At 35.2% G+C, this 25957-nt stretch overlaps 1 protein-coding gene across 2 annotated transcripts; it reads left to right on the forward strand.

Moving 5' to 3' along the window:
• Nucleotides 1-13623: 13623 nt before the first annotated feature.
• Nucleotides 13624-22207, forward strand: LOC131926931 (ribosomal protein S6 kinase alpha-2-like). 2 transcript variants are annotated; one of them, XM_059282546.1, is made up of 13 exons: nucleotides 13624-14055; nucleotides 14283-14449; nucleotides 15957-16079; nucleotides 16412-16541; nucleotides 16755-16935; nucleotides 17418-17653; nucleotides 18333-18544; nucleotides 18994-19113; nucleotides 19322-19451; nucleotides 19627-19807; nucleotides 20289-20524; nucleotides 20816-20987; nucleotides 21072-22207. In XM_059282546.1, exons 1-13 carry the CDS (start codon nucleotides 14010-14012, stop codon nucleotides 21721-21723), a joined length of 2586 nt encoding a protein of 861 aa, XP_059138529.1. In that variant the 5' UTR covers nucleotides 13624-14009; the 3' UTR covers nucleotides 21724-22207. The 2 variants fall into 2 exon arrangements, with proteins under 2 accessions (XP_059138529.1, XP_059138521.1); XM_059282538.1 differs by having other exon boundaries at nucleotides 20816-22207.
• Nucleotides 22208-25957: the final 3750 nt, after the last annotated feature.

Below are 25957 nucleotides of genomic sequence, written 5' to 3' on the forward strand. Positions count from 1 at the left end.
TTTACAAAGTAGTAACTTTTTAAAATTACTTTCCTATTAAAGAGTTTGTAAAGTGTAGTTAATGGTGATTAGTACGACACATTGGTTGCTTTATTATCTTACGTGACCAACCCTTGCGTGTTATAGCAAATACAATTTTTTTTTATCATTAGAACATTGAATACATCTTATTTAAATACATATTCCGTTTGTAGACTTTAAAAATCTACTTATAACAATAGACCTATCATTTACAACAATAATCCTTGTTTCCATAACTGTTCGGTAGACACAGTCACCCTCCTATATCTTATATAAAGAGAAACGCTTGTTTAAATGTGAATTAATAGATAATAGAATCATCTACACGAGTAGTTTCACTTACCCCGAAGACCGTCAAGTTTGAAAGGGAAATTTATTTTGTAATATTCTGTAAAATTAAATTATATTGGAATAAAAATAATGCAATTTTTTGTGTAACTAGATGTCATTAGAGTTAGTAAAAGAAACATCAATAATCAGATGATCAATATATTTATGTTCGTTTTTTTTTTAACCGTGTGACCTCGACAAAAAGGTTATTTTTTTCCAAGATGAACGCGGTTGCCATGGGCACCATACTTTCAGAAGAGTCCTTGATACATGCAAATATTTTCCTTTAAGCACCCTAACTAAGAAACATACATATAAATAAATACAGCTTATTAATTGAGAAGTGTTTTTTTCCGGAACCTACCCACTTAAAACGATGAGCACAGGATGTAGCCTCAATAAACAGAAGAACGGTTCAAGCATATTCGACATACTGCTGATTATTAAAACATATTTTTCTTCACGGACATGAGTGATAGGTTTAACGTAAGTCATATGTTATACATCTATGTTTGTAACAAGGACGTTGGTATGAATCACATGTTTGAGTAAACTATGGAATGTCAGTGCACTATAAATTTATAATAAACATATTAACACAATCATATATAACACGTGTTTTTTAATAGTCTTTTATTTTTACTTTTTGTTTTAGCTACAAGAAAAAAAATGTATTTAACAGAATGTAATTGGCACACTTTCGCTTAAAAAACATAGTAGATTACGAATCTAACACTTATGGCCTGCATATTTTTAAAAATTATGATGCTTTCGGAGTTTCATAATTATTGATTAAAGGTAACATGTGTATCCATTGTAAAAGAAAACCAAAATCGGGAATTCATCGAAGGCATGAGTCATATTCATTGTGCGTGTGTTTTCCTATCCACGTATACAGCCCAGCCGAAAGGAAGGTGAGTGAAATATTTTGTTACACAATTTACTGAATAAATTATTTAGACAAAGACCCAGACCTAGACCTAGACCAAGACGTAGACCTAGACCTAGACCTATACCTATACCTAGACCTAGACCAAGACGTAGACCTAGACCTAGACCTAGACCTAGACCTAGACCTAGACCTAGACCTAGACCTAGACCTAGACCTAGACCTAGACCTAGACCTAGACCTAGACCTAGACCTAGACCTAGACCTAGACCTAGACCTAGACCTAGACCTAGACCTAGACCTAGACCTAGACCTAGACCTAGACCTAGACCTAGACCTAGACCTAGACCTAGACCTAGACCTAGACCTAGACCTAGACCTAGACCTAGACCTAGACCTAGACCTAGACCTAGACCTAGACCTAGACCTAGACCTAGACCTAGACCTAGACCTAGACCTAGACCTAGACCTAGACCTAGACCTAGACCTAGACCTAGACCTAGACCTAGACCTAGACCTAGACCTAGACCTAGACCTAGACCTAGACCTAGACCTAGACCTAGACCTAGACCTAGACCTAGACCTAGACCTAGACCTAGACCTAGACCTAGACCTAGACCTAGACCTAGACCTAGACCTAGACCTAGACCAAGACGTAGACCTAGACCTAGACCTAGAGCTCTTTAAGACCGTAAAGACGCTCCCAGCGTCCGATAAAATTTTCTCTATTTAATACGTTGTTTTTCGGAATCCAAGTTTTTAATCGTAAATCTAGGTCATGATAACGCTAGAGCGGCCATTTTTCGTTTTATTTACTTCTTGTAGTTTTCTCGTTAGATCGATTTTGTATTTTATAGAATTTTTTTTGTAAAACAACTCGAAAAAAGTCATTTTTAACACTGCGGAATGCCGTTCAGCGGCCGCGTCTAAACGTTTACGTCGCTGCATTATAAAATTAACGAAAATTAAAGTATTTATACTAAAACTAATCCGATCCATGATTTTTGTAGATAAATGGACGTAATTTCGTTTTCTATAAATAAGAACTCATGAAAAGTTATTCTTATTATTAATTTTCCCGTCAGAAGCGTAATTTTGCACGAAAAAATCAACTCTTTATTTTTTCTTCTTTAAAACTAAGTAATTATCTTTCTTCAATAAATTAATAATTCCTTAAAATTTATATCAGTGTGTAGGGTATTCAATTACGATTGATTTTTATCAATAATGTGTGGGATTTAAATTAACGGGTAAAAAGATATGGGTCATTTAGCCGCAGGGGTACTGAAAAAAAAATGAGGGAAAAAAATAATTCCGGTAAAACGTGAAAATAATTACGGGCTTAAAGAGCTAGACCTAGACCTAGACCTAGACCTAGACCTAGACCTAGTCCTAGACCTAGACCTAGACCTAGACCTAGACCTAGACCTAAACCTAGACCTAGACCTAGACCTAGACCTAGACCTAGACCTAGACCTAGACCTAGACCTAGACCTAGACCTAGACCTAGACCTAACCTAGACCTAGACCTAGACCTAGACCTAGACCTAGACCTAGACCTCGACGTCGACGTCGACGTAGACGTAGACATAGACATAGACATAGACATAGACGTACACGTACACGTACACGTGCACGTACACGTACACGTACACGTACACGTACACGTACACGTACACGTACACGTAGACGTAGACGTAGACGTAGACGTAGACGTAGACGTAGACGTAGACGTAGACGCAGACGTAGACGTAGACGTAGACGTAGACGTAGACGTAGACGTAGACGTAGACGTAGACGTAGACGTAGACGTAGACGTAGACGAACACGAACACGTACACGTACACGTACACGTACACGTACACGTACACGTACACGTACACGTACACGTACACGTACACGTACACGCACACGTACACGCACACGTACACGCACACGTACACGCACACGTACACGTACACGTACACGTACACGTACACGTACACGTACACGTACACGTACACGTACACGTACACGTACACGTACACGTACACGTACACGTACACGTACACGTACACGTACACGTACACGTACACGTACACGTACACGTACACGTACTCGTACACGTACACGTACTCGTACTCGTACACGTACGGAATATTTTTAGTACTTTATAAATTTACATTCGTTTTCTGATAAAACGGAAATACCGTAAATTAGTACTTTAGATGAACAGAAATTACTCAAAATTTGACATAAGGTAGAGAATTACATCTTTTACTTACATGTTAAATTTCATTCATCTATTTGAAATAGTACTCAAGTTATAGGCTTTTGAAAAATTCAATGTAGAAAAAATATCACTTCCTGTTATCGGAAATCGCTGAAAAGTTTATAGCCTACGGATCTACGATTTTGATAAAATACTTATATATGCAATTCCATCAACCTAGCTGTAACGGTACTCAAGTTATCGTTTATACACACAGACAGACAGACAGACAGACAGACTTACAAATCACACACACAGACATACGGACAAGATTGCAAAATTATGTTTTTCCGTATCAGTGAGGTGTAAAACGTCGAGATTTGTAAAAATCTCGATTTTTTTGCACGATTACAAGACTTTCTCTAAACTTCGTATCAACTTTTGAGCTATTTCCGATAACCGGAAGTGGTACTTTTTATACTTTGAATTTTTCAAAAGCCTATAACTTGAGTACTATTTAGGATAGATATATAAAAATTTCACATGTAAGTAAAAGATCTAAATTTCTACCTTCTGTCAAATTTTGAGTAATTTCCGTTGACCTGAAGTACTATTTTACGCTATTCCCGATTTCTCAAAAAAGGCATGTAAATTTATAAAGAACTAATAATATTGCGCACTATTATGCACATTTTGTTTTGGCGTTGGCTTGGTGCGCAATTCTTTCTTATATGAGATTCTATTCTATTTTTAAAATTTAAGTAATTAAAAATCATGTCTATATTCCAAGTTATATAAGAATATTCGAGATCGTTTAGGGGAGATCACTCCCGGTTTTTTTAGAAAAATGTATTAGCTCAACACACACGCATTGTTACATAATTTTAATAAAGACAATATCGGGAATATATCCGATGAGACAGTATTGCTCATTGCTTTTTCTGCCCATTGCCACGTCGACAACGCAGCTGTATGCACGGTAGGTAAAAACTGTTAGTAACATATTGTACTAAATGCATTACTTTAACTTTAGACGTTATTGTGAAAAAATAATACTAAAAATATAAAATATAATTATAGGATATGTATTATAGGAAGAAATTAACTCGGTTTGATTTTCAGAGTGAAAATTGTATTACAAAATAGATACTATGTTATTAGATAAATAGTCTTGGGTTAGCTACTTGGTTTTATGATAATAATGTTGCAGGGGACTGTTGATGTCGATTTAAAAACATACTTTTTGTGTTAGTCAAAGTATAGCTAAGTCATTTTGCTGAAGCTGTGTAAGGGAGGGGGGGGGGGGCTATGAAAACATCCATCAAGCTTTAAATATTCATTTTTACCAGTAGTTTGTAACTGTCAGAGATAACAATTCTTTACCCCTCCTAAGTCATTTGCAACATACGTTAACATAAAATAACATGCTATTGAGATAATAAGGTTCAAATATTTACTTTTAGAAAGTCTAAATGGTCGAAATAATATAAATCGGGAGCCGGACGTTTTCCTGAAAGACACTTGCCCAAAAGTCGTTTGACCGTCGACCATTTTACTAAGTAGACACTAGTCCAAATGGGACAAATACCTGAAAGCCTACTGCCCGAAAAATGTTAATATTATTTATAACCAACATTTTTCTAAGCATAACACAATTAAATGTATCGTAGGCCCATTTTAAAACTACCAACACCCACACCCTTTGTCTTACATCTCCACAAATGTACAATCCAAAATCTATCGATGTGTAGCAGCTGTTACAATCCAGAATTGTCCTTTCGAGAAAAAAAAAATCCATAAAAACAAATAAGTGGGTTTACCCGCAACAGCTGGTTGACATAGTTTTTGTATATATATATACTAGAATGGTTATAGCTTGGCTCTTCCCAGTTATTAAATGAGCAGCTAGATTTCATGAGCTTAAAAGTGAGCACTCGCTCTCGCTCTCACACTCACATCCACATTCACTCTCGCATAGTCAATCTTTCACTCGCCACCTCCCTCCTCTCCTCCGCCTACTCTCCCCCCTCGAAGACATGCTTGGAAGAAACTATACAGTCTAATCTTTGTATTTGAAATCTTGTCCAGCAAACTTAAATGGTATTTTAAGATATTGGCGTTTTATTAACCGGAAATTGAGTTAGTACCGATTTCGTCCAAAATTTGATTTGGATCCACAAATTGGATATATATCCTATATTTTCAACATGACGGAAACGGTACTGAAGTTATCGTGTTCACACAGATTCAGAGGCAAACATACACACAGACAGACACAAAACAGACATACTGCCAAAATAGCAAAACTATTTATTTTCAACTGGGAGGGGGTGTAAATCATCGAGATATGTAATATTTTCGATTGTTTTCGCGATAACAGTACTTTCTCTTTACTTTGTATACAATAAAGTAAAAATTAAAATCATGATTTTCATAAATCTTGACATTTTTCACCTACCTTAGTCTAAAAACTTTGCAATTTTGTCTGTGTTCTGTCTTTGTGTTTATGTAAATACAAGAGATGTGTTTCATTTAAGTACGGTTAAAATATTTCATATACCTACATATTATTTTAAAACATGTTGTTTAGTAAAAACTTTTGAGAAATTTCGTGTAACTGGAAGTGCTTCCAACTATTCTTCCGGTTTTTCAAAACGTATTTGATCATATAATGGAACCGAGCGAGAAAAGCCTCAAAAGTATTCGAGAGGTCCATTAAATTTTTATTAAATGGATTTGCTTCCATAGCCTTTGTCCAACCAAGAACAATCTACAAGGCAGTAGTTGTTTAATTTTGGAGTTGTCTCTCCTAGAAGAGTGGCTTGAACCTAACTCGTGTTATGGAAAGCTCAGGCATAATGCTGACCACACTATCCCTACATCGGCCGAGGTCTCTGAAACAGATGGACACCACTTTATCACTCTCCCCCCTCCCCAATGCATTGGGCACGAAAGGAAAAAGGTGATGATGGGGAAATACATAATTAATTCATACATTTTTAAAAATCCGCGTTTTATCGAACATACATTCAATTTTTTTTTTTAAATATCGATGCATTACCTTTCTACTGGGATATCAACTAAGCATATTCAGACAAAACTAATATGACAAAGCTTATTGCAAAATATGTTTAAATACAATATTTACAACAACTTATTTTATGGAGCAGTTGCTATTATTTTCGTAAAGCTTTGAAGGTATCCACATTGACTATATGTATGTAACTTACACAATTAATACTTGTACTCGTGTAAATGTATCATCTCTGAAGATAATAGTTAAACACGATCAGTACAGTTAGTATACCATTATATTATTTAACCTATAAGCTCTAGCTTGCAAAATAATTGTTATACATCTCAGTTATTTGAAAACCTGAAGCTTTTCTTTGGCAGCCCTTACCACAATTTTTCTACTCATGTTAGACAAAAATAATACATATAATAACCTGGGATAAGCTAAACTCACAAAATTACTAATTCAGAGGTTCTAAACTTATACAAAAGCAACTTAAATGTAACTAGTAGTATATTTGGTCACTTTTGGGTCGCAGGCGCAGGCGCTGGGGGATGGGGATGGTGAGGTGGAGGTGGAGGTGGAGCAAAGGATATATAGGAAAATACTCCCCAACCTGGCGGTGGTGGGTGAGCCGCAGGAACAACGGGATATAGTAAAATACTCCCTGGGTGAGGTGGAAGTACATTGACATATAGTAAAATACTCCCCCACCTGGGGGAGGTGGATGGTGAGGGTTAGACATGTTATATAGTAAAATACTCCCACACCTGGGGGAGGTGGATGGTGAGGATAGTGAGCCGCAGGAACAATGAGATATAGTAAAATACTCCCCCACCCTAGGGTGGCGGAGGTGGTGGGAGAGTAGGTCAGTAGGTCACCACTGGGGGTCTGGTAATTAATGGAATCCATTAAGTGCCTCTCCGCGAAGCACTTAGGTCATTATACGACAGCTGGTCCTACAATTAGACCGAGCAACCGTACAAATGAACGCGAAAATTTTGTTCTAATCCACTTCAACTTCGGACTTCAAACCAAGCATCACCGCGACTTATCCAGCTGAGACCGCCGTTGACCCCCGAGACTAAACCCACGCCAGCTTTACCAATCAACACATCCACTTCTATAACCACGGACCGCATCGTTTGATAGTGTTTACGGAACCTTCGCAATTAACATTAAAGGTAAGGTTAATATTACTTTGTTTTAAGGGAGCTAACCACATTAAAATAACCTTTAAATAAATCTTATTAAAATAAGTAGTTAAATGTATTTACTTTAATTTTTTATTGTACGCCGAGGTAAGGTTAATAGCACACACCAACAAAACATCACCAACCAACACCACTTCAGTGACCGACAGTCAAACCATCCAACCCCTTGCAGCGATCCAAAAAGACAGTACCGTTAATTCACACACCGCTATTTTTCCTGTAGACGACCTAAGGGGAAATGTTGTAGACCTACATTTAGAGGACGTAAACGAAATTGACTTACCATTAGACGAAATCGACACCCTTTATAACCTAAACAGGGAATTGCAAAACATATACATTGACAATTGGGATGCCATACAGACACACGCTAATACAGGCAAACATTTATCCACATTCAATTTTTTTCTCAACCCACTAGACACTACACCCATAGACTGGGATTCAAAACTTATAGATACTATTTTTACTCCACAAACTAAACGCTTCAAAATCAACTATAGTCATTACACAATATTAAAACATAAAGAAACAGGGGAATATAGGTTTTTTTCATTCGAGTAATAATAATGCATGCGTCCTTGAGCTTCCTAAATTAATTCACATTAGACAAGATTTTAAAGATTTTTTTAGAACACTTAAACAATGCAGACATACTAAACTACGCACAACACACTAGGCCGAATACAAAATACGTGGTCGAGGTTATACCAGCCACCACCTTTTTTCTCTATCACCTCAACGAATATCCTATATTATGACTTCTCACATACACCCAACACAGAAACTCACTTTCTTACTTTTACACAAGTAGCGCAGAAAATGTGACAACATCTCCCCTAGCCATATAAGACTTTTTTAGTTTACCAACCGTGACTTTAACGAAACTTTAATGTAAATATGTAAATAAGACAGAACCATGACTGTATGCTGATGGGGTTGTTATTTATTCAATAAAAAATTTATTATATAATGGTCTTTTGTGATTTTTTGGCGTTTTATTGTTTTGTTACTTGTCCTTGAAAGTTATGTAACTCGGTATCCTGTATAAGAGGTATGATTGGAATCAAAATACTTGATCCGAGTTGGAAACATCCCTTTACCGCTCTGATCGGTGGCCCAGCCATTATCACTATTCGCCCTTCCCCTTCTCTTTTTCCGCAACCCCTTCCCCCTTCTCCCATCCCTAAGCTCAATACCAACCGATAGATAAACAGACCGTACCACTACCCACACTATACCTATTCCATTAAAGAGACAAAGGATGTAGGACAAAGTAACACACCTACATTTATCTACATTCAATTAATGTCACAACCCCCTAGAAACCACTCCAACAGACTGGGATACATAACATAGACACCACTCCCCAATGAATATCCCATGCACCCTATCCACATGGAAAACGTTGTCCGCAGCCCTCGCCCCCTTCCATAAACACATTGACATTTACTGTCACAAGTGACAACTTTCCCATCCAAACTTTTAAATCTTTCCATATACAAATAAAAACATCCACACCCAACTTTGAAACCTGTCTTGGTGAAAACAAAGACCGTCCAACTCTAGTGTAAACTCTACACCAACCGATTCCAAAACATGCATGGTCCAAGTTTGAAACCTGTCTAGGTGAAAACAAAAACCAGCCCGACACCAGTATAAACTCTACCCCCTCATCTATTCCTAAACATTCATGTAACAACTTTGAAACCTACCTCAATGAAAACTTCACCGACTCTAGTATAAACTCTACACCAACCGATTCCAAAACATGCATGGTCCAAGTTTGAAACCTGTCTAGGTGAAAACAAAAACCAACCCGACACTAGTATAAACTCTACCCCTCATCTATTCCTAAACATGCATGTAACAGCTTTGAAACCAACCTTAGTGAAAACTTCACCGACTATAGTATAAACTCTGTCCTAACCAGCTCCAAAACATGTATGGTCCTATTTTGAAACATCCCTCGGTGAAAACTTCACTGACCCTAGTATGAACTCTGTCCCAACCAACTCCAAGACATGGCTGGTCCTAGTTTGAAACCTGCCTCGGTGAAAACGTCACCGACCCTAGTATAAACTCTACCAAACTTTTACAGTCAAACCAAAAAACTCTCTCTCTCTCTCTCTCTCTCTTTCTCTTTCTCACACACACACATCCACACCCAACTTTGAAACCAGCATACATGTAACAAGTTTGAACCTGTCTAGGTGAGAACAAAATGCATCCCACGGTAGTATAAACTCTACCCCAATCAAGTCCGAAACATGCATGGTCGTAGTTTGAAACATGCCTCGGTGTTAACAAAACACCTCCGACTCTCGAATAAACTCTGCCCCCTCAATCCCAAAACATGCATGTACCAACTTTGTGACCAGTCTCGGTGAAAACTTCACCGACCCTAGTATAAACACTACCCCAACCAATTCTTAAACATCCCTGTACCAATTTCGAAACCTGCCTCGGTGTTAACAAAACTCCCCCGACGCTAGTATGAACTCTGCCCCTAACAATTCCAAAACATGGATGTAACAACTTTGAACCTGCCTAGGTGAAAACGACACAGACCCTAGTATAAACTCTACACCTATCAATTCCTAAACATGCATGGTCCGAGTTCAAAACCAACCTCGGTGAAAACTTCACCGACACTAGTATAAACTCTGTCCCAACCAACTCCAAATCATGTATGGTCCTATTTTGAAACATACCTCGGTGAAAACGTCACCGACCCTAGTATAAACTCTACCCCAACCAATCCCGAAACATGGATATACCAACTACATACAACACACGGGCTCGACGCGGGTCGATCAATATTATTTCTTTACTCGATCAAAAACCTATGACACTGTCCGTATAACGGTTAGTGGAAAGTGTGGCACCAGCTGTTGCCTGTTGGCAAATGGTTCCCTGAGAAACACTTAATGGATTCGCATTAATTACCAGATCCCTGTGGTGGTCGCTTCAGTGAACCCACCATTAATCAACCGCGCCTGTCAAATCGACCGAGAAAAACGATTAATCTCTACGCGGCGCGTGTCGAAAGGCAAACTTTGTTGGCGGATCGATAAGTAACAGCTGTTGCTAATGAGTAACAGCTGTGGTTAAATGGATGTTGAGAGAAAGAACTTTCTACTTTTGTCGGCGTTAGCGCACCCTTCTCCTCCACCCCCGCCATTACTCCCCCTCTCCTCCTCGACCACCACCCCTCTCAACTACCACCACCCCTCTCCACCACCATCAGGTGGTGGCGTGGTTTACTATTAAACATACATACAATCAAATAAACAAACCAACAAATTAAAAAAACAAATTAAAATCAAACAAATTAAAATCAAACAAATAATAAAATTAATTTAAAAATCAAACTAATAATAAATTAAAATTACAAAATTTAAAATTTAAAAAAATTAAACTAATTAAAAAATAAACAAACAACCAGTAAACAACAATTAAAAAATAAAATTTAAAAATAAAAAGTAATAATTTAAAAATTTAAAAATTTAAAAAATTTAAAAATTTAAAAAAAAAAATCAAAAAACTTTAAATCAAATTACTTAATTAGTTAATAAAAATTAATTAAAATTAAAAATTAAAATTTAAAAATAAAATCTAAAAATTTAAAAAATTAAAATCAAACTAATTTAAAAAATCAAACAAATAATCAAATTACGTAACTAGTTAATAAAAAATACAAAACAAAGTAAATAAAAAATTCAAACTAATTAAAAAAAATAATAATTAATTAAAAATAAGCAAATAATAATTTAAAATTAAAAATTAAAATTTTAAAATTTTAAAATTTTACAAATTAAAATCAAATTAATTAAATTTTAAAAAATCAACTAATTAAAAAATCAAATTTAAATTAAAAAATAATAATTAAACTAATTAAAAAATTAAAAACAAAATAAAAACATAGTAATACAATTAAAATTAAAATTGTATTAGTTAAAAACAAACAAATAATAAAATTACATAACTCGTTAATAAAAATTAATTAAAATTAAAAAATTAAATTCAAACTAATTAAAAAACTCATTAAAATTACGTAACTAGGTCATTGATTACGTAACTAGGTCACCGCTGGTGATTACGTAACTAGGTCACCGAAGGTGATTACACATAAGGTCACCAGTGGTGACCTACTGACCTACTCCACCACCACCTCCGCCATCCTACGGTGGGGGAGTATTTTACTATATCTCATTGTTCCTGCGGCTCACCATCCTCACCATTCATCTCCCCAGGTGGGGGAGTATTTTACTATATAACATGTCTAACCCTCACCATCCACCTTCCCCAGGTGGGGGAGTATTTTACTACATGTCGATGTACCTCCACCTCCCCGAGGGAGTATTTTACTATATCCCGTTGTTCCTGCGGCTCAACCACCACCGCCAGGTGGGGGAGTATTTTACTATATGTCATTGTCCCTCCGCATCCCCCAGGCGGGGAGTATTTTCCTATATATTCTTTGCTCCACCTCCACCTCACCATCCGCATCCCCCTGCGCCTGCGACCCAAAAGTGACCTAATATACTACTGTAACTAAAGCAAATTTAAATGTCAGGCTAGTCTGCCTTAGTCTACCTTGTCATACATTGTAAGACATTATACATACGGCAACGTAGATTCCATCAATAACCGTCTGGACACACTATACCTACATTAGCTTGGGCCACAGAACAAGTTTATTACGGCTGCAAATGTTTCATGACAAGCCAGGTTTAAAACGGTAAATTTCTTATTTTTTACATACCAATGAACAATTTTAAATAAATACTTTAATAGCTTTTGTTTAGATTAAAATGTACCGCTTAAGTCGTTACATCGACATTTGTCACGTATTAGGCTAATCACCTTTATAATCCTTATTATCATATTTATCATCATCTCCATCATCTTCTAACTATTGACGTAAGAGGCATAAAAAGTGAGCAACAAATCGTCCTGTCTCCAAATTTGACCTATACTTGTGAGAATGTAAGGCCTCTCTTGTTAGGGGTATTCCATACATGACGTCACGCCTTTTTTGACGATGTTTACCCTCCCCTCCGTCACAAGTCGTCACAAAAAGCCAGACCCCCCAACCTAAAATGACGTCCTCTGCCTACAAACCCCCTCAAAATTGCTGTTAAATTTTTCTTAAAATATCGATAATTTTCTTAAATCTTGTCAGAACTCTGTCAAAATGGAGTATTTTGATCAATTCCTATTAAAATTTATTAAAACCGTTTTCTAAAACGCGAAATAAAAACTAAAAATCGTTTTCTAACATTGCTTTTTTTATAATGCAAAAAAGTGACGTCAATCCATTTGAACCAACCCCCCTTCCCCTCATCACACACCGTCACAAAATTTCGGACCCCTGCTACCCCCTACGAGTGTGACGTCATTTATGGACGACCCCTTATGGGGATATGCGAGTTTTTTTCCATTTTTTACAATTTAATATCTAAAGCCTTTTGAATGCTTTTATCATGTTTGGCATATGAAAGTAAGTATTAAACAGCAACAAAAGGGTTGAAAACAATTTTGGTTGTCATGGAAACCCTTAAAAAACCTCCGCCATTTTGAATTTTTTTTTGTACTTTTAAAAATGCTAAGGCTTTTTATTTATGCACCTATAGCAATCAAAGTTAGCCTGCTTATATTTCAGTATATACTAAAACTTTTGTCACGAAAACTTTTACAAAGAATTCCACAAAATCTAAAAAAATCGTACCATTTTTAGTGTTCAAATGTTTCAAAATTTGCAAATAAATTACCAAATCCTTTTTTCTATGTAAGCCATCACAATTCCCTCGTGACAAAAGTTGTATGTTTGGACGAAGAACAATTACTGAAAATATGATGGCGATTGTTTGATAAATAAAAAAGAAGTAGGCTTTATAGTGTTAAAAACCTTCAAACTGAGAAAAACAGCCAAAAGTAACGAAAAATAGATCACGAAAATACCATATCTGTGTAAACTGCAAAGCTGATTGTAAGCTTTGGCTGTTTCCGAGATAATGGAAATTAACATTATCAAATAAAGGAGAAATCCAGCTTTCCAAAGATGCCAAATAAAATTTGATGACGGATATAAAACTTTTGATAGAGAGCGTGTAAGATTGGAAAAATTGATTATTTTTTAATTAATAGGGTCATAAAAATGGTAATTTACCCAATTTAATTCCGTTTAGCCCATAAATTACAACAGGACATTGTGGCTGATTTTAGCGAAAGAATGTTTATTATCGCATTGCCAATGTATTGTTCACATATAGAATAAGTCTGTATTTTGCAGCAAGGTTTTTGTTTAAAATACTTAATGCTTTGGTAAAATACTGAAACAAAATGGCAACTCCGGCCAAACAAAGTAGGCTTGAAGAATCCTCTATTGGTAAGTTCAAAACTTTATATAAACATTTTGAAATCATTCAAAGCATATTATATGCTTTTTATAAATATACATTCACTTTCCACGTTCTACCTTGTGTAAGCTAAACATAGCATTTACATTCAACAATTACTTTATATATTATCAAACTTTTTATATTAATTAAGTGGTGCTTTGTTTGTCAAGCTTGTGAATCATCTCGAACACACATTATTTTTTTTCCCGAGCAGCTAGCATGCTGTCACATGAACTACCCGTACAGTGGGAGAGAGGTCGCATGATCGGCAGAGGCGGATGTGGAACTGTCTATCTTGTGCTGGACAAGGACAATCCTGATCAGGAACTCTTCGTTGTTAAAGATATATTCGTCACGGAAAAGGATAAAGTTGAAATAACGGTAGATGTATTTTCAATTTCTGCTAATCGTTAATAGTTTTTACGACTCTTATTCACCTCTCTCTCTCTCTCTTTATATATATATATATATATATATATATATATATATATATATATATATATATATATATATATAAAATGAGCAATGTGTGTCTGTTTGTTTGTTTGCTTGTTATGTATTACTGCACCTTTTCATCTGATGGCCATGAAAATTTGGGAAGTTGTTGAGAATTCTGCTAGGGAGTATTCTCCCTCCGAGAATGATTCTACAAAACGTAATATTATAATTAGTTATGGGCGTTGACTATAATCGTTGACTATATCGAATCAGGTGCGTCATCCGGCGCTCCGGCAGTGTGCGATTTGGCACCCGGGTCAATCCTGTAAGCGCTATGGTGCATACGTATGTTTCAAAGAGCATGATAGCAGTGGATACTATGGTTTACTATAGTCGTTCGCTAAATTGAATCATGCTCGTCTGCCGGCGCATACGTTCGTTTCAAAGAGTGCGATATAATATGATGTAGTATTATAGTCGTTTATTAAATCAAATCAGGCGCGTCTGCTGGTGCCCTGGCAGGGTGTGATTTGGCGGATGGCTATCCTGTAGGCACTATAGCTCTTACGATTTTTTTAAGGCGCACCCTACAATATTGACAGGGAGGCACATGGCATTCGATGATTAAACCAATCCAGGGCCCGTACGCGGCGCCCCTGTTGTAGTGTAGCCGGGGGGTTCCCGAGGGCGCACCTTTACGTCCCTGATATATGGGTGCTCGCTGAGGTGTTCTACCTCACCATTACGGAGAGTAATTAACGTACACTCAAGGCTCTCCGACAGCACAACACGCCGAGGGCGTGCTGGTTGTAGTGTGAGCAAATCCGTGCCCCTACAAGTATGATCCAAAAATTATAGCGTTGTTTACATTCAAATAAAGAAAACAAGGTCAAGCGTCTAAAAATAAAGGATTAGGAACACAATGATGAAATCCTTTTTCAATATTACGTCATACTTTATTCTGAGACCGCGGCAAAACTAGTATTATATGAATTAAATACAGTATATAGAATTAAACAGTATTACAATACGTGTTACTTTAAAACTAATGTTTTTTTAAATTACAAACGTTAAAGTTAATTTTGCTAAGTTTTACTATGTTTAGTGTGACTAAGTAATGAAAAAGGGTTTAGAAGTTAAGTTTCTTTACTTTTTGAAGGGAAACTGAGGTAGGTGAATTTTGTAATAATGGAAAATGTGTATTTAATATGCCTGAAATTAATTATTTCTTGCGCATTTTAAATGTACTTTTATATTTAAAATACTACATTTAAATTGTTTCTATATTTAATGGACTGCTCTCATAAATGCATACTAATTACATTTAAAAAATACATAAAATATTGCAATCGTTTAAATATTTCAATAAATCAAAGTATTAAATGTGTCTGTTTATCACTTACCAGTTAGTTCTTTAATGTGTATATGTATGTTTTTATGTAACATCAAGAAACAGTTTAAAACAGAGACGACCGTCCTTCGAACATCAGAAACACATCCACGAATTGTACAGTTCTTTGGATATCGTCAGTTAGACAACACATTCTCCATCTTTTTACAATACTTGAAAAATGTGAGTTTTGAGTTTCTGAAAAAAAGATAATATACGCCCAACTACCACTATTTAAATGTTACCGAAATTATTTGACAAATGTGTTGATTAATACAATAAATGCAATCGGTGCAGTAATACTTTAATCATTGTGAACTATACTTTAAAGGATTATCTAGTCGCATAACTTAGTAGCATTTTTCGCTATGGAAAAGTTTTTTTTTTTTAAACGAACAATACACAATAGTGTTCACCTTTAAAACACATAATAATGTCCCCATAATTTCTATTTGATTTTTTAAAATTTATATTAATCATGATTAAACAAAAATAATTAATTTTGTTATAAAAAGGGGTCTTTGACTGACTACATACACAACAATGGCAAACTTCTAGAACCTAAAAGTCAACTTTTTTCAAGACAAATTCTTGAAGCGGTTGTTTTTCTACATGACAACAATATCATCCATCGAGATATAAAAGGTATTGTATTGTTAAACATAGAAGAATTTTAGCTTATTCTACATTGGTATTTCAATGCCTTGTAATTAACACAATGGAACTAGCTTCTTTTTTCTACAATTTTACTTCGCGATAATGGAGTTTAATAAAAATGCATAGTTTTTAGAATAATCACTTTTAGCATAAGTTTCAAAGTTAATAAGAATAAAATACTGAATATTTTTTATTGTGAAGGAAGAAACATACTTCTTGAAGACGAAGATAACATCAGATTAACGGACTTTGGAATTTCTAAAATCCTGAAAGATGTCACGAGTACTGGAACAGCCGGCATCGGTACTTTGAGGTGGATGGCACCGGAAGTGTTTACTGCAGATAATGCAACACAAAAGTACAACAAGAAAGCAGATATTTGGTGAGTTTTCCACATCGTCACTCACAATTGAATAGCTATTGATTTATTGAATGAAGTTATTAATTCATATTTATATAAAGCAAAAACGGACTAGGCGATAGATTGCTTTTTATGGCTAAAAAATAATCTATTTAAATTTGGAAATAGTTGGATATTACGTTTACAAAAATAATATAACGCTAATAACTAAAAACTAATGTATAACAGTTGATGTAACGATGACGTTCAATGTAATTGCTAGTTTTGATAATCTCTTCAATGTATATGTTATTGATGTCAAAGTACTATTACAGTACACTGCTTTCCTCTTGAAGTTAGCGCATTGTAGAATTTGTTTTGTTAATTTATGTTTTAAATCTCTGTATATTTGTACATGTATTTATTTTACATTGAAGTTTATTGTCCCGATAATTCGTAAACTAAATATTTTTGAAAAATAGCAGTTAAAAACTTTCTACTCAAATTTCTTTCATTAAACACAGGAGTATCGGTTGTACTGTTGTCGAGATGATCACTGGTGAAGACCCATATCCTCAATGTAAAAGCGAAGCAAACATTTGTTTTACAATTGGGCACAAGAAAGAACCACCTCCGTATCGAAACGTTTCCGCCAGTTGTGATGATTTCTTAAAGAAAACATTCACAGTAGACCCTTTAGCAAGACCATCAGCCAAAGATCTACTGGAAAATGATCCATTTATAAATAGTGGACAAACAGGTGTGTACGTTTTCATTACTCTCTCACATTTACAATTAAAGTCATTATTATTATTGCATACATTTGCACGACAATTTTAAAAATATAATAAACAAAATGTGAAGCAACGGCTTTAAGCAATTTTATATTTATTTCCCCCCTTGCACAAATATAAAAACTATAATACGTATTTGTGATTAGAATTAGCAATCATAATTAGTCTACACAAGAAAGCCAGTATTTCAGTTGCAGTTTGTTATTGAATTATATATAATGCTATTTTTAACTGTTGCAATAAAAATAGATTAACACATTATTAATTTATTTCTATATAATATTGTCACGCTTTATTCTATCCAATGAAAAATTCTCTTTAAAGATTAAATAGTTTTGAGATTTTTCTATAATCCTCCTTACTTTAATATAAATAGATAGTAACTCTTATGCTTCGATCTTTAAATTTTATCTGCCTGAAATCCTTTATGTTAAGCGTTATTGTGTTTATCAAGCTTAGGCTTTAAAATAAATAAATCTTCATTTTAATATTATTTCCAAGTTAAATTCTAATTAAGTTATATAACATACGATTTTCCTTTAGACGTTATACCTTTCAAGCAATGTATTTTAACTTATATAACATCATAGTCCTGCATTCAGTAAGCTAATATACAAGTAACACTTATATGATTATTTAATCAAGAGAGCAGCCTATCTGATAAGCTACCTGTAAAATGGACCAGAGGTCCTCTAATTGGCGAAGGTGCATTTGGAAACGTTTATCTTGTGGTTGCGCATACAGAAAATTACAACAACGAGACATTCGATACAGAGTGCGAAACATATATTAGTCTTCAGGATTATTTTGTTGTAAAAGATATTCCAATCAAAGAGACCAACAAAGTTGAAATAAAGGTAATGTGATTTCTTTTTTTTTTAAATCTACACGCATGCATTCAATTTTTTAAATCACTGAATTTTACTCTATATTTAAAACAGTGTATTTGATTTCATAACAAATTATATATATATATATATATATATATATATATATATATATATATATATATATATATATATATATATATATATATATATGATTAAATAATATGGTGGTCACTCGCTGTGAATTTTTACACAACGGCATAATCGTAGAGGAAGACCTTAAATGTTCCAATAGAGCTTGGTAATTATTAATGTAATGCAAACTTCAAAGAATTTGCCTCGGGTTGCCTCTTAGTTTTTATTTTCTTAATATATTACAGCAGCATATATTTATGGGTACCTTGAAACGTTAACGTTTTTTTTTTAATTTGTTGTTTACCAGCAAGAAAATATAAATTTACTTTTTCTTTTTTATTCAGGAAAGGTTAAAAATAGAGACAACAATGTTGACATCAATGGAGCATCCACGTATTGTACAGTACTTTGGATATTATCAGACAGATCATATTTTCTCCATCTTCCTTCGGTACATGAAAATGGTGAGTTTAAAGACTGTGCAAAAGTGTTGCTTCTGATAAAAATATTACATGTGAGTGTTAAGACAGTGCTTTTAATGGCTAGCTTTTGTAAAGCGAGTTTAATAAATTTTTTGGGGTTTGATTTTGCAAATTTAACGTTTTTAATTTTAAATTTTATTTTAATATAATTTAATATTGTTTGTAAAATAATTATGTGTGTTGTTGCAAGGGCTCATTGTATGACTACATAAGAAAGCAAGGAGCAATAACCGAGTCAAAAATTCAACTATACACCAGACAGATTCTTGACGCAGTGGCATTTTTGCATGACAATAATATCATCCATGGAGATATAAAAGGTATTGTTAATGACGGCATAATTAACGTAATTAACTTTATTATATATATATATATATATATATATATATATATATATATATATATATATTTATATATATATCTAAGTTTGATTTTGTACTGTATTTGTTATTCATCTATTTTATTGTATACATTTTATGGGTTTGTTATACATAGGTAAAAATATATTGCTAGAAGACGAAGATAACATCAGATTAACGGACTTTGGAATTTCTAAAATCCTGAAAGATGTAACAAGTACTGGAACAGCTAGTATCGGAACTTACAGGTGGATGGCACCAGAAGTGGTCACTGCAGATCCTGCAACACAAAAGTATAACAAGAAAGTAGATATTTGGTGAGGTTTTCACAGATCTTCTCTTAATCGAATAGCTATTGTTTTATTAAATGAAGTTATTAATTCATAATTCTATAAAGAAAAAAGGACTAGGCGATAGATTGCTTTTTATGGATAAAAATAATCTATTTCAATTCGGAAATAAGTTGGATATTACGTTTACAAAAATAACATAACGCTAATAACTAATAACTAATGTATAACAGTAGATGTAATAATGACGTTCAATGTAATTGCTAGTTTTGATATTCCCTTCAATGTATACGTTATTGATGTCAAAGTACTATTACAGTACACTGCTTTGCTCTTGAAGTTAGCGAATTGTAGAATTTTTTTTGTTAATGTATGTTTTAAAACTCTGTATATTTGTACATATATTTATTTTACATTGAAGTTTATTGTCCCGATAATTCGTAAACTAAATATTTTTGAAAAATAGCAGTTAAAAACTTTCTACTCAAATTTCTTTCATTAAACACAGGAGTATCGGTTGTACTGTTGTCGAGATGATCACTGGTGAAGACCCATATCCTCAATGTAAAAGCGAAGCAAACATTTGTTTTACAATTGGGCACAAGAAAGAACCACCTCAGTATCGAAACGTTTCCGCCAGTTGTAAAAATTTCTTAAAGAAAACATTTACAGTAGACCCTATAGCAAGACTATCAGCCAAAGATCTACCGGAAAATGATCCATTTATAATTAGTGGACAAGCAGGTGTGTAGGTTTTCATTACTCTGTCACATTTACAATTAAAATCATTATCATTATTGTATACATTTGCACTAAAAAATGTAAAAATATAATAAACAAAATGTGAAGCAACGGCTTTAAGCAATTTATATTTATTTTCTCCCTTGCTTTTGTATAATAAACTGTTACTTAGTTTACACTTCATGATACTTCGAAAAAAATCACAAGTATCCAACTAATATGCATATAACTATTTTTAAAATCATACTCTAAATATTCCATTCAATCATGTTTCTTATATATTTATTGTTACAGGAACTACAAAAAAAAAGCTATTAGATCATATCGATGTAAAATATCGATGTGAAAAAAATCCAGGCCATAAACAATTTATACCTGTGCAGCTGTTTGAAATGTCCCATTTACCTATATCAGCACAAGATAATGAATTGTTTGAGTTAATCAAAGCGATAGCTGAACTGACTGTGTACGTACGTGTTAGATTTACAAGTTACGATAGACCCAAGACAGTTGGAGCTAGAATTAATGCAACATATCCATTTTACTCTAGCAGAGGGAGTGATTTCTTACGTTCGGGATCTGGCATGATCGACCTGGAGCATTACGAAATCTTGACATCCATGTGTAACTGTACATATTGCCAGAGTTTAGATTTCCCAGAAAAGACGGGGTTTACGTTTAATGTCGTAACTGCCAGACATCATACGTATGACGATTCTGAAGCAATAAAATCAGAATGTCGTGTTTTTTATGATAGTGACACATCAAACTGCAAACATGTGCACGGCATAAGCATCGTCGAAGCCGATGATGATGCAGATAGATGTGTTATGAAGTGTGTCTGTCACGATATGACTCTCCTGGAACAATTAAATACAACATGGCAAAGGTACAAAGAGCTAAACAGTATTGTTACAGGTAGATATAAACATCAAAAAGAGAACAATAAATTATGTGTCATCGTATCACATCCGCATGGAGCATCTAAACATGTCACTGTTGGCGAATGGGTTGCTAGAGAAAGTTATGGGAATGTGCCCATATTAAACATCCCTCTGACCAGGTACAATTACACTACAGCAACATGCCCTGGTTCCACTGGTGCTCCAGTGTTTATCCTAGGTAGTGGTGCTGGTATGTACCATCACACACACTGTGTCGGGAGACCGGATTTTAACAATAGCGGAATGTTTTTTGACTAAAAATGTTTATAAATCTAAAACAGACATATGTAACTAAATAATGTTAGTAATGAAATATAGGATCTTGTTATGGTAATTGTGAAGAATTTTGTTCAATTACTGCGTTGTTGAAACAGATAACAAAAAAAAATTGAAAACTAACGTAAACTAGTTTAGATGTTATGAATGGCATGTAATTAAAAAAAAACATGACTATGTTTACTTTTCTCGATCTTAGACTCAAATACTTGGCTGTTGTTAGATCTACATTTGACATCATTGTCTTTAGTTAACGAATTATTTTCGTCACCAATACTATTTTTACTGCATTTAACCATTGTTTTTATGTCTGAGAGCATCACAGCTATTTGTGTTTCTATGTTAATATCTAATGTGTGACTTATAAGTTTAAAATGGTTTAGACTGTATTTACTTAGAATGTTATAGCTATTTACTTTTTTCAAAAATAAACTGTCATATGTATATTCAAAATGTTTACCCTATTGAGAAGTAAAGATGTGTAGAGCATAAATTCATCTGTTTGTCCGGGTTTATAAATGGAAAGGAAGCCAGCAGAATCCTTACTTACATAATCACATATAACAGTTCATTATTCTATCACAAATAAACGTAACTAACGAGCGAATTGTGGACCATATACTCGCTGTTTGGGGATTACTTCACTTGCCACATAAACACTTGCATGTTATTTTAATACACGGTAATTCTCTCTCTCTCTCTCTCTCTCTCTCTCTCTCTCTCTCTCTCTCTCTCTCTCTCTATATATATATATATATATATATATATATATATATATATATATATATATATATATATATATCGATGGTCTCGGTCGCAAACCGTCTAACTCCGAAAATGTAAATTTTACAGGAGAGACAAAAAACTGATTATTTCATTGTTGATCGCTCTAAAACAAATTGTTTTTAAAAATATGTGCGAAGAAACTCTCTACTGACTATTCTGTAGCGTTTTAAAATGGGTTTTGTTGATATTTCCAAAATTATAGCAGGTTTAAAAAGATAGACGGTTTGCTCGGTCTAAAACTCTCGGTGCAAACCGTCTGTCTGTGCGCGCGCAGACTTGGCCGTTTTGAACGGAGAATTTCGGTCTCAGCCGCGTTCGTTCGTTTTGTCCAATGAACGTGATTTAGTTATGTTTATGTTTTTAAGTTATAATTAACGCTTCATAATATTTAGATTATAGTTTTGGGCTCATATTTTAAATATTTGAGTTTATTGTACTTCATGGGGGCAGTTTAATTTTAGTACAGATGTTTTAGTATGGCTTTATCGCTTTCGACTGTTTATTCATAATGGCTGTATTTAGCACTAAACTTGTTAACTGTTGAAGGTTATGCTTTATGTATTACATCTTTCTATTTTCACAGTTTATTTTATTAAATCTGGTGGGTGTGGGTTTTATAGAATGATAATAGTAAAAATATAAACCTTATTGTCAGATATATTATGAATGAGACATAACACATGATAACACATTAATAATGACTTAATGTTTATTTATTTTACAAAATTTAAAAAAAAATTGTTTATTTTTTTAATTTATTCTTTGAATAAACGTCACATGAAGAATTATTACAATGGCAACATATTTTTAAATCAGGCAAATCATCAAAAAATATGAATTTATGACTTGCTTTTAGGTGCTCATATATGACAGCTTTTATCTTTTTTTCTGCTCTTGTACAACTTGTCAGGGGCTACAGATGAGATCAAAATCTTACGACCCTAGCTTAGCAATTGCCAGCTATCTACTAATTCACTTTGAAGTAGATAGTAGCATCAGTGGCGTAGCGAGGTCGGGTGTCACCCGGTGCGGCACTTAATGGTGTCATCCCCCCCCCCCAGGCGTAGCGACCCTTCCCTGGGACAAACTTTCAAGTTTTTGATTTGCACCCCCTCCCTCAAACTTTCGATTTGCACCCACCCTCAAGTTTTCGATTTGCACCCCCCCCCTCAAACTTTCGATTTGCACCCCCCCCTCAAGTTTTTCTCTATATATTTTGCCATTTTTTGCCTTGGTGTCACCCACCTAAATGGTGTCACCCGGTGCGATCCGCACCCCCGCCCCCCCTCGCTACGCCCCTGATTAGCATCATAGTTGTTCTACAATGCTGGAATATCTGTCGCATTGAATTCTTGATAGGTCTGACTGGTCTTTTGAGAGCGGCTGGTCTCTTGTATGGTAAGAATGGTCTGTTGAGAGAGGCTGGTATCTTGGACGGTAAGATTGGTCAGTTGAGAGAGATTGGTCTTTGTATTTTACGACTGATCTGCTGAGAGAGACTGGTCTCTTGTATGGTAAGAATTGTCTGTTGAGAAAGGCTGGTCTGTTGAGTTACTGGTGTCTTAAAGGGTTAGACAAGTTTGTTGAGATATTCTGGTGTCCTCTATGGTGGAATTGGTCATTTAAGAGAGTTTGGTCTTTTGAATGTTACGACGGGTCTTGTATGTTACGACTAATCTGTTGAGAGAGGCTGATCTGTTATGTGGTAAGACTGGTCTGTTGAGAGAGGCTGGTCTGTTAAGACAGGCTGGTCTGTTGAGAGGGGCTGGTCTGTTGAGAGGCTGGTCTGTTGAGAGAGGCTGGTATGTTGAGAGAAGCTGGTCTGTTGAGAGAGGCTGGTCTGTTGAGAGAAGCTGGTCTGTTGAGAGAGGCTGGTCTGTTGAGAGAGGCTGGTCTGTTGAGAGAGGGTGGTCTGTTGAGAGGGGCTGGTATGTTGAGTGAGGCTGGTCTGTTGAGAGAAGCTGGTCTGTTGAGAGAGGCTGGTCTGTTGAGAGAGGCTGGTCTGTTGAGAGAGGGTGGTCTGTTGAGAGGGGCTGGTATGTTGAGTGAGGCTGGTATGTTGAGAGAGGCTGGTCTGTTGGGAGAGGCTGGTCTGTTATGAGAGGTTGGTCTGTTGAGAGAGGCTGATCTGTTATGTGGTAAGACTGGTCTGTTGAGAGAGGCTGGTCTGTTGAGAGAGGCTGGTCTGTTGAGAGAGGCTGGTCTGTTGAGAGAGGCTGGTCTGTTGAGAGAGGCTGGTCTGTTGAGAGAGGCTGGTCTGTTGAGAGAGGCTGGTCTGTTGAGAGAGGCTGGTCTGTTGAGAGAGGCTGGTCTGTTATGTGGAAAGACTGGTCTGTTGAGAGAGGCTGGTCTGTTGAGAGAGGCTGGTCTGTTGAGAGAGGCTGGTCTGTTGAGAGAGGCTGGTCTGTTATGTGGTAAGACTGGTCTGTTGAGAGAGGCTGGTCTGTTGAGAGAGGCTGGTCTGTTGAGAGAGGCTGGTATTTTGAGACAGGCTGGTCAGTTATGTGGTAAGACTGGTGTCTGTTGAGAGAGGTTGGTCGTTTGTGAGAGGCTGATCTGTTGAGAGAGGCTGGTATGTCGAAGATAGCCTGGTATGTTGAGTGGTTGGCCTATTGAGAGATGCTGATCTGTCTAGAGAGGCTGGTCTGTTATGTGGTAAGACTGGTGTGTTGAGAGAGGTTGGTCTATTGAGAGAGGCTGATCTGTTGTGAGAGGCTGGTATGTTGAGAGAGGCTGGTATGTTGAGAGAGGCTGGTATGTTGAGAGAGGCTGGTCTGTTGAGAAAATCTTAAATTGAAATTAATCATAAAAGCATTTACTAACGACAACTAACCATGTCGTTGAACATGTACGCCAAACATTTTGTAACCTACCATATAAACATTTCTTAACACGTAGCTAAAACCTCAATCTAAAGCTAGTAATGAATTAACAATAATTAAATTTACTGCACAATCTTGTGGAAATATAATTCAAATAATATTGTTTTGATTGATATTTAGATTCTAGAATGAAGATCTAGTTTTAAAGCATTGTATTAGCCTAAACAATTGTAAAAAATCAGTTTGGTTATTGAAAATCTGGAAATAGGCTATATTAAACAAATACTATTTGTTTATTATTCTTTAAAATGATAAAATGTAATAGAATAGCTGAACATAATTAATCAAATACCCTTACCTATATGTAATGTGACTGCTGTGCTGTAAAATTGTGTGATTGCGGCGTGCGACTGCGTTCCCGATCAAAAGTGTACTGACAAAAATAGCGATGTTCGTTTTGCGCCGAGATTTTTAGCGCTTGAAATAATAGGCGGTTTGTTCAAATGATTATATCTCGATAATCATTCTACAGATTTCTCTAATATTTTCATGCATTATGGGGAATCATATTGGCTTTTGATTTATGTAAAAAAAAGAAAATCGAATTT

This window comes from Physella acuta, unplaced genomic scaffold (assembly GCF_028476545.2).
Source record: "Physella acuta isolate Inbredline_101_S28 unplaced genomic scaffold, ASM2847654v3 ptg000087l, whole genome shotgun sequence".
Classification (NCBI taxonomy): domain Eukaryota; kingdom Metazoa; phylum Mollusca; class Gastropoda; family Physidae; genus Physella; species Physella acuta.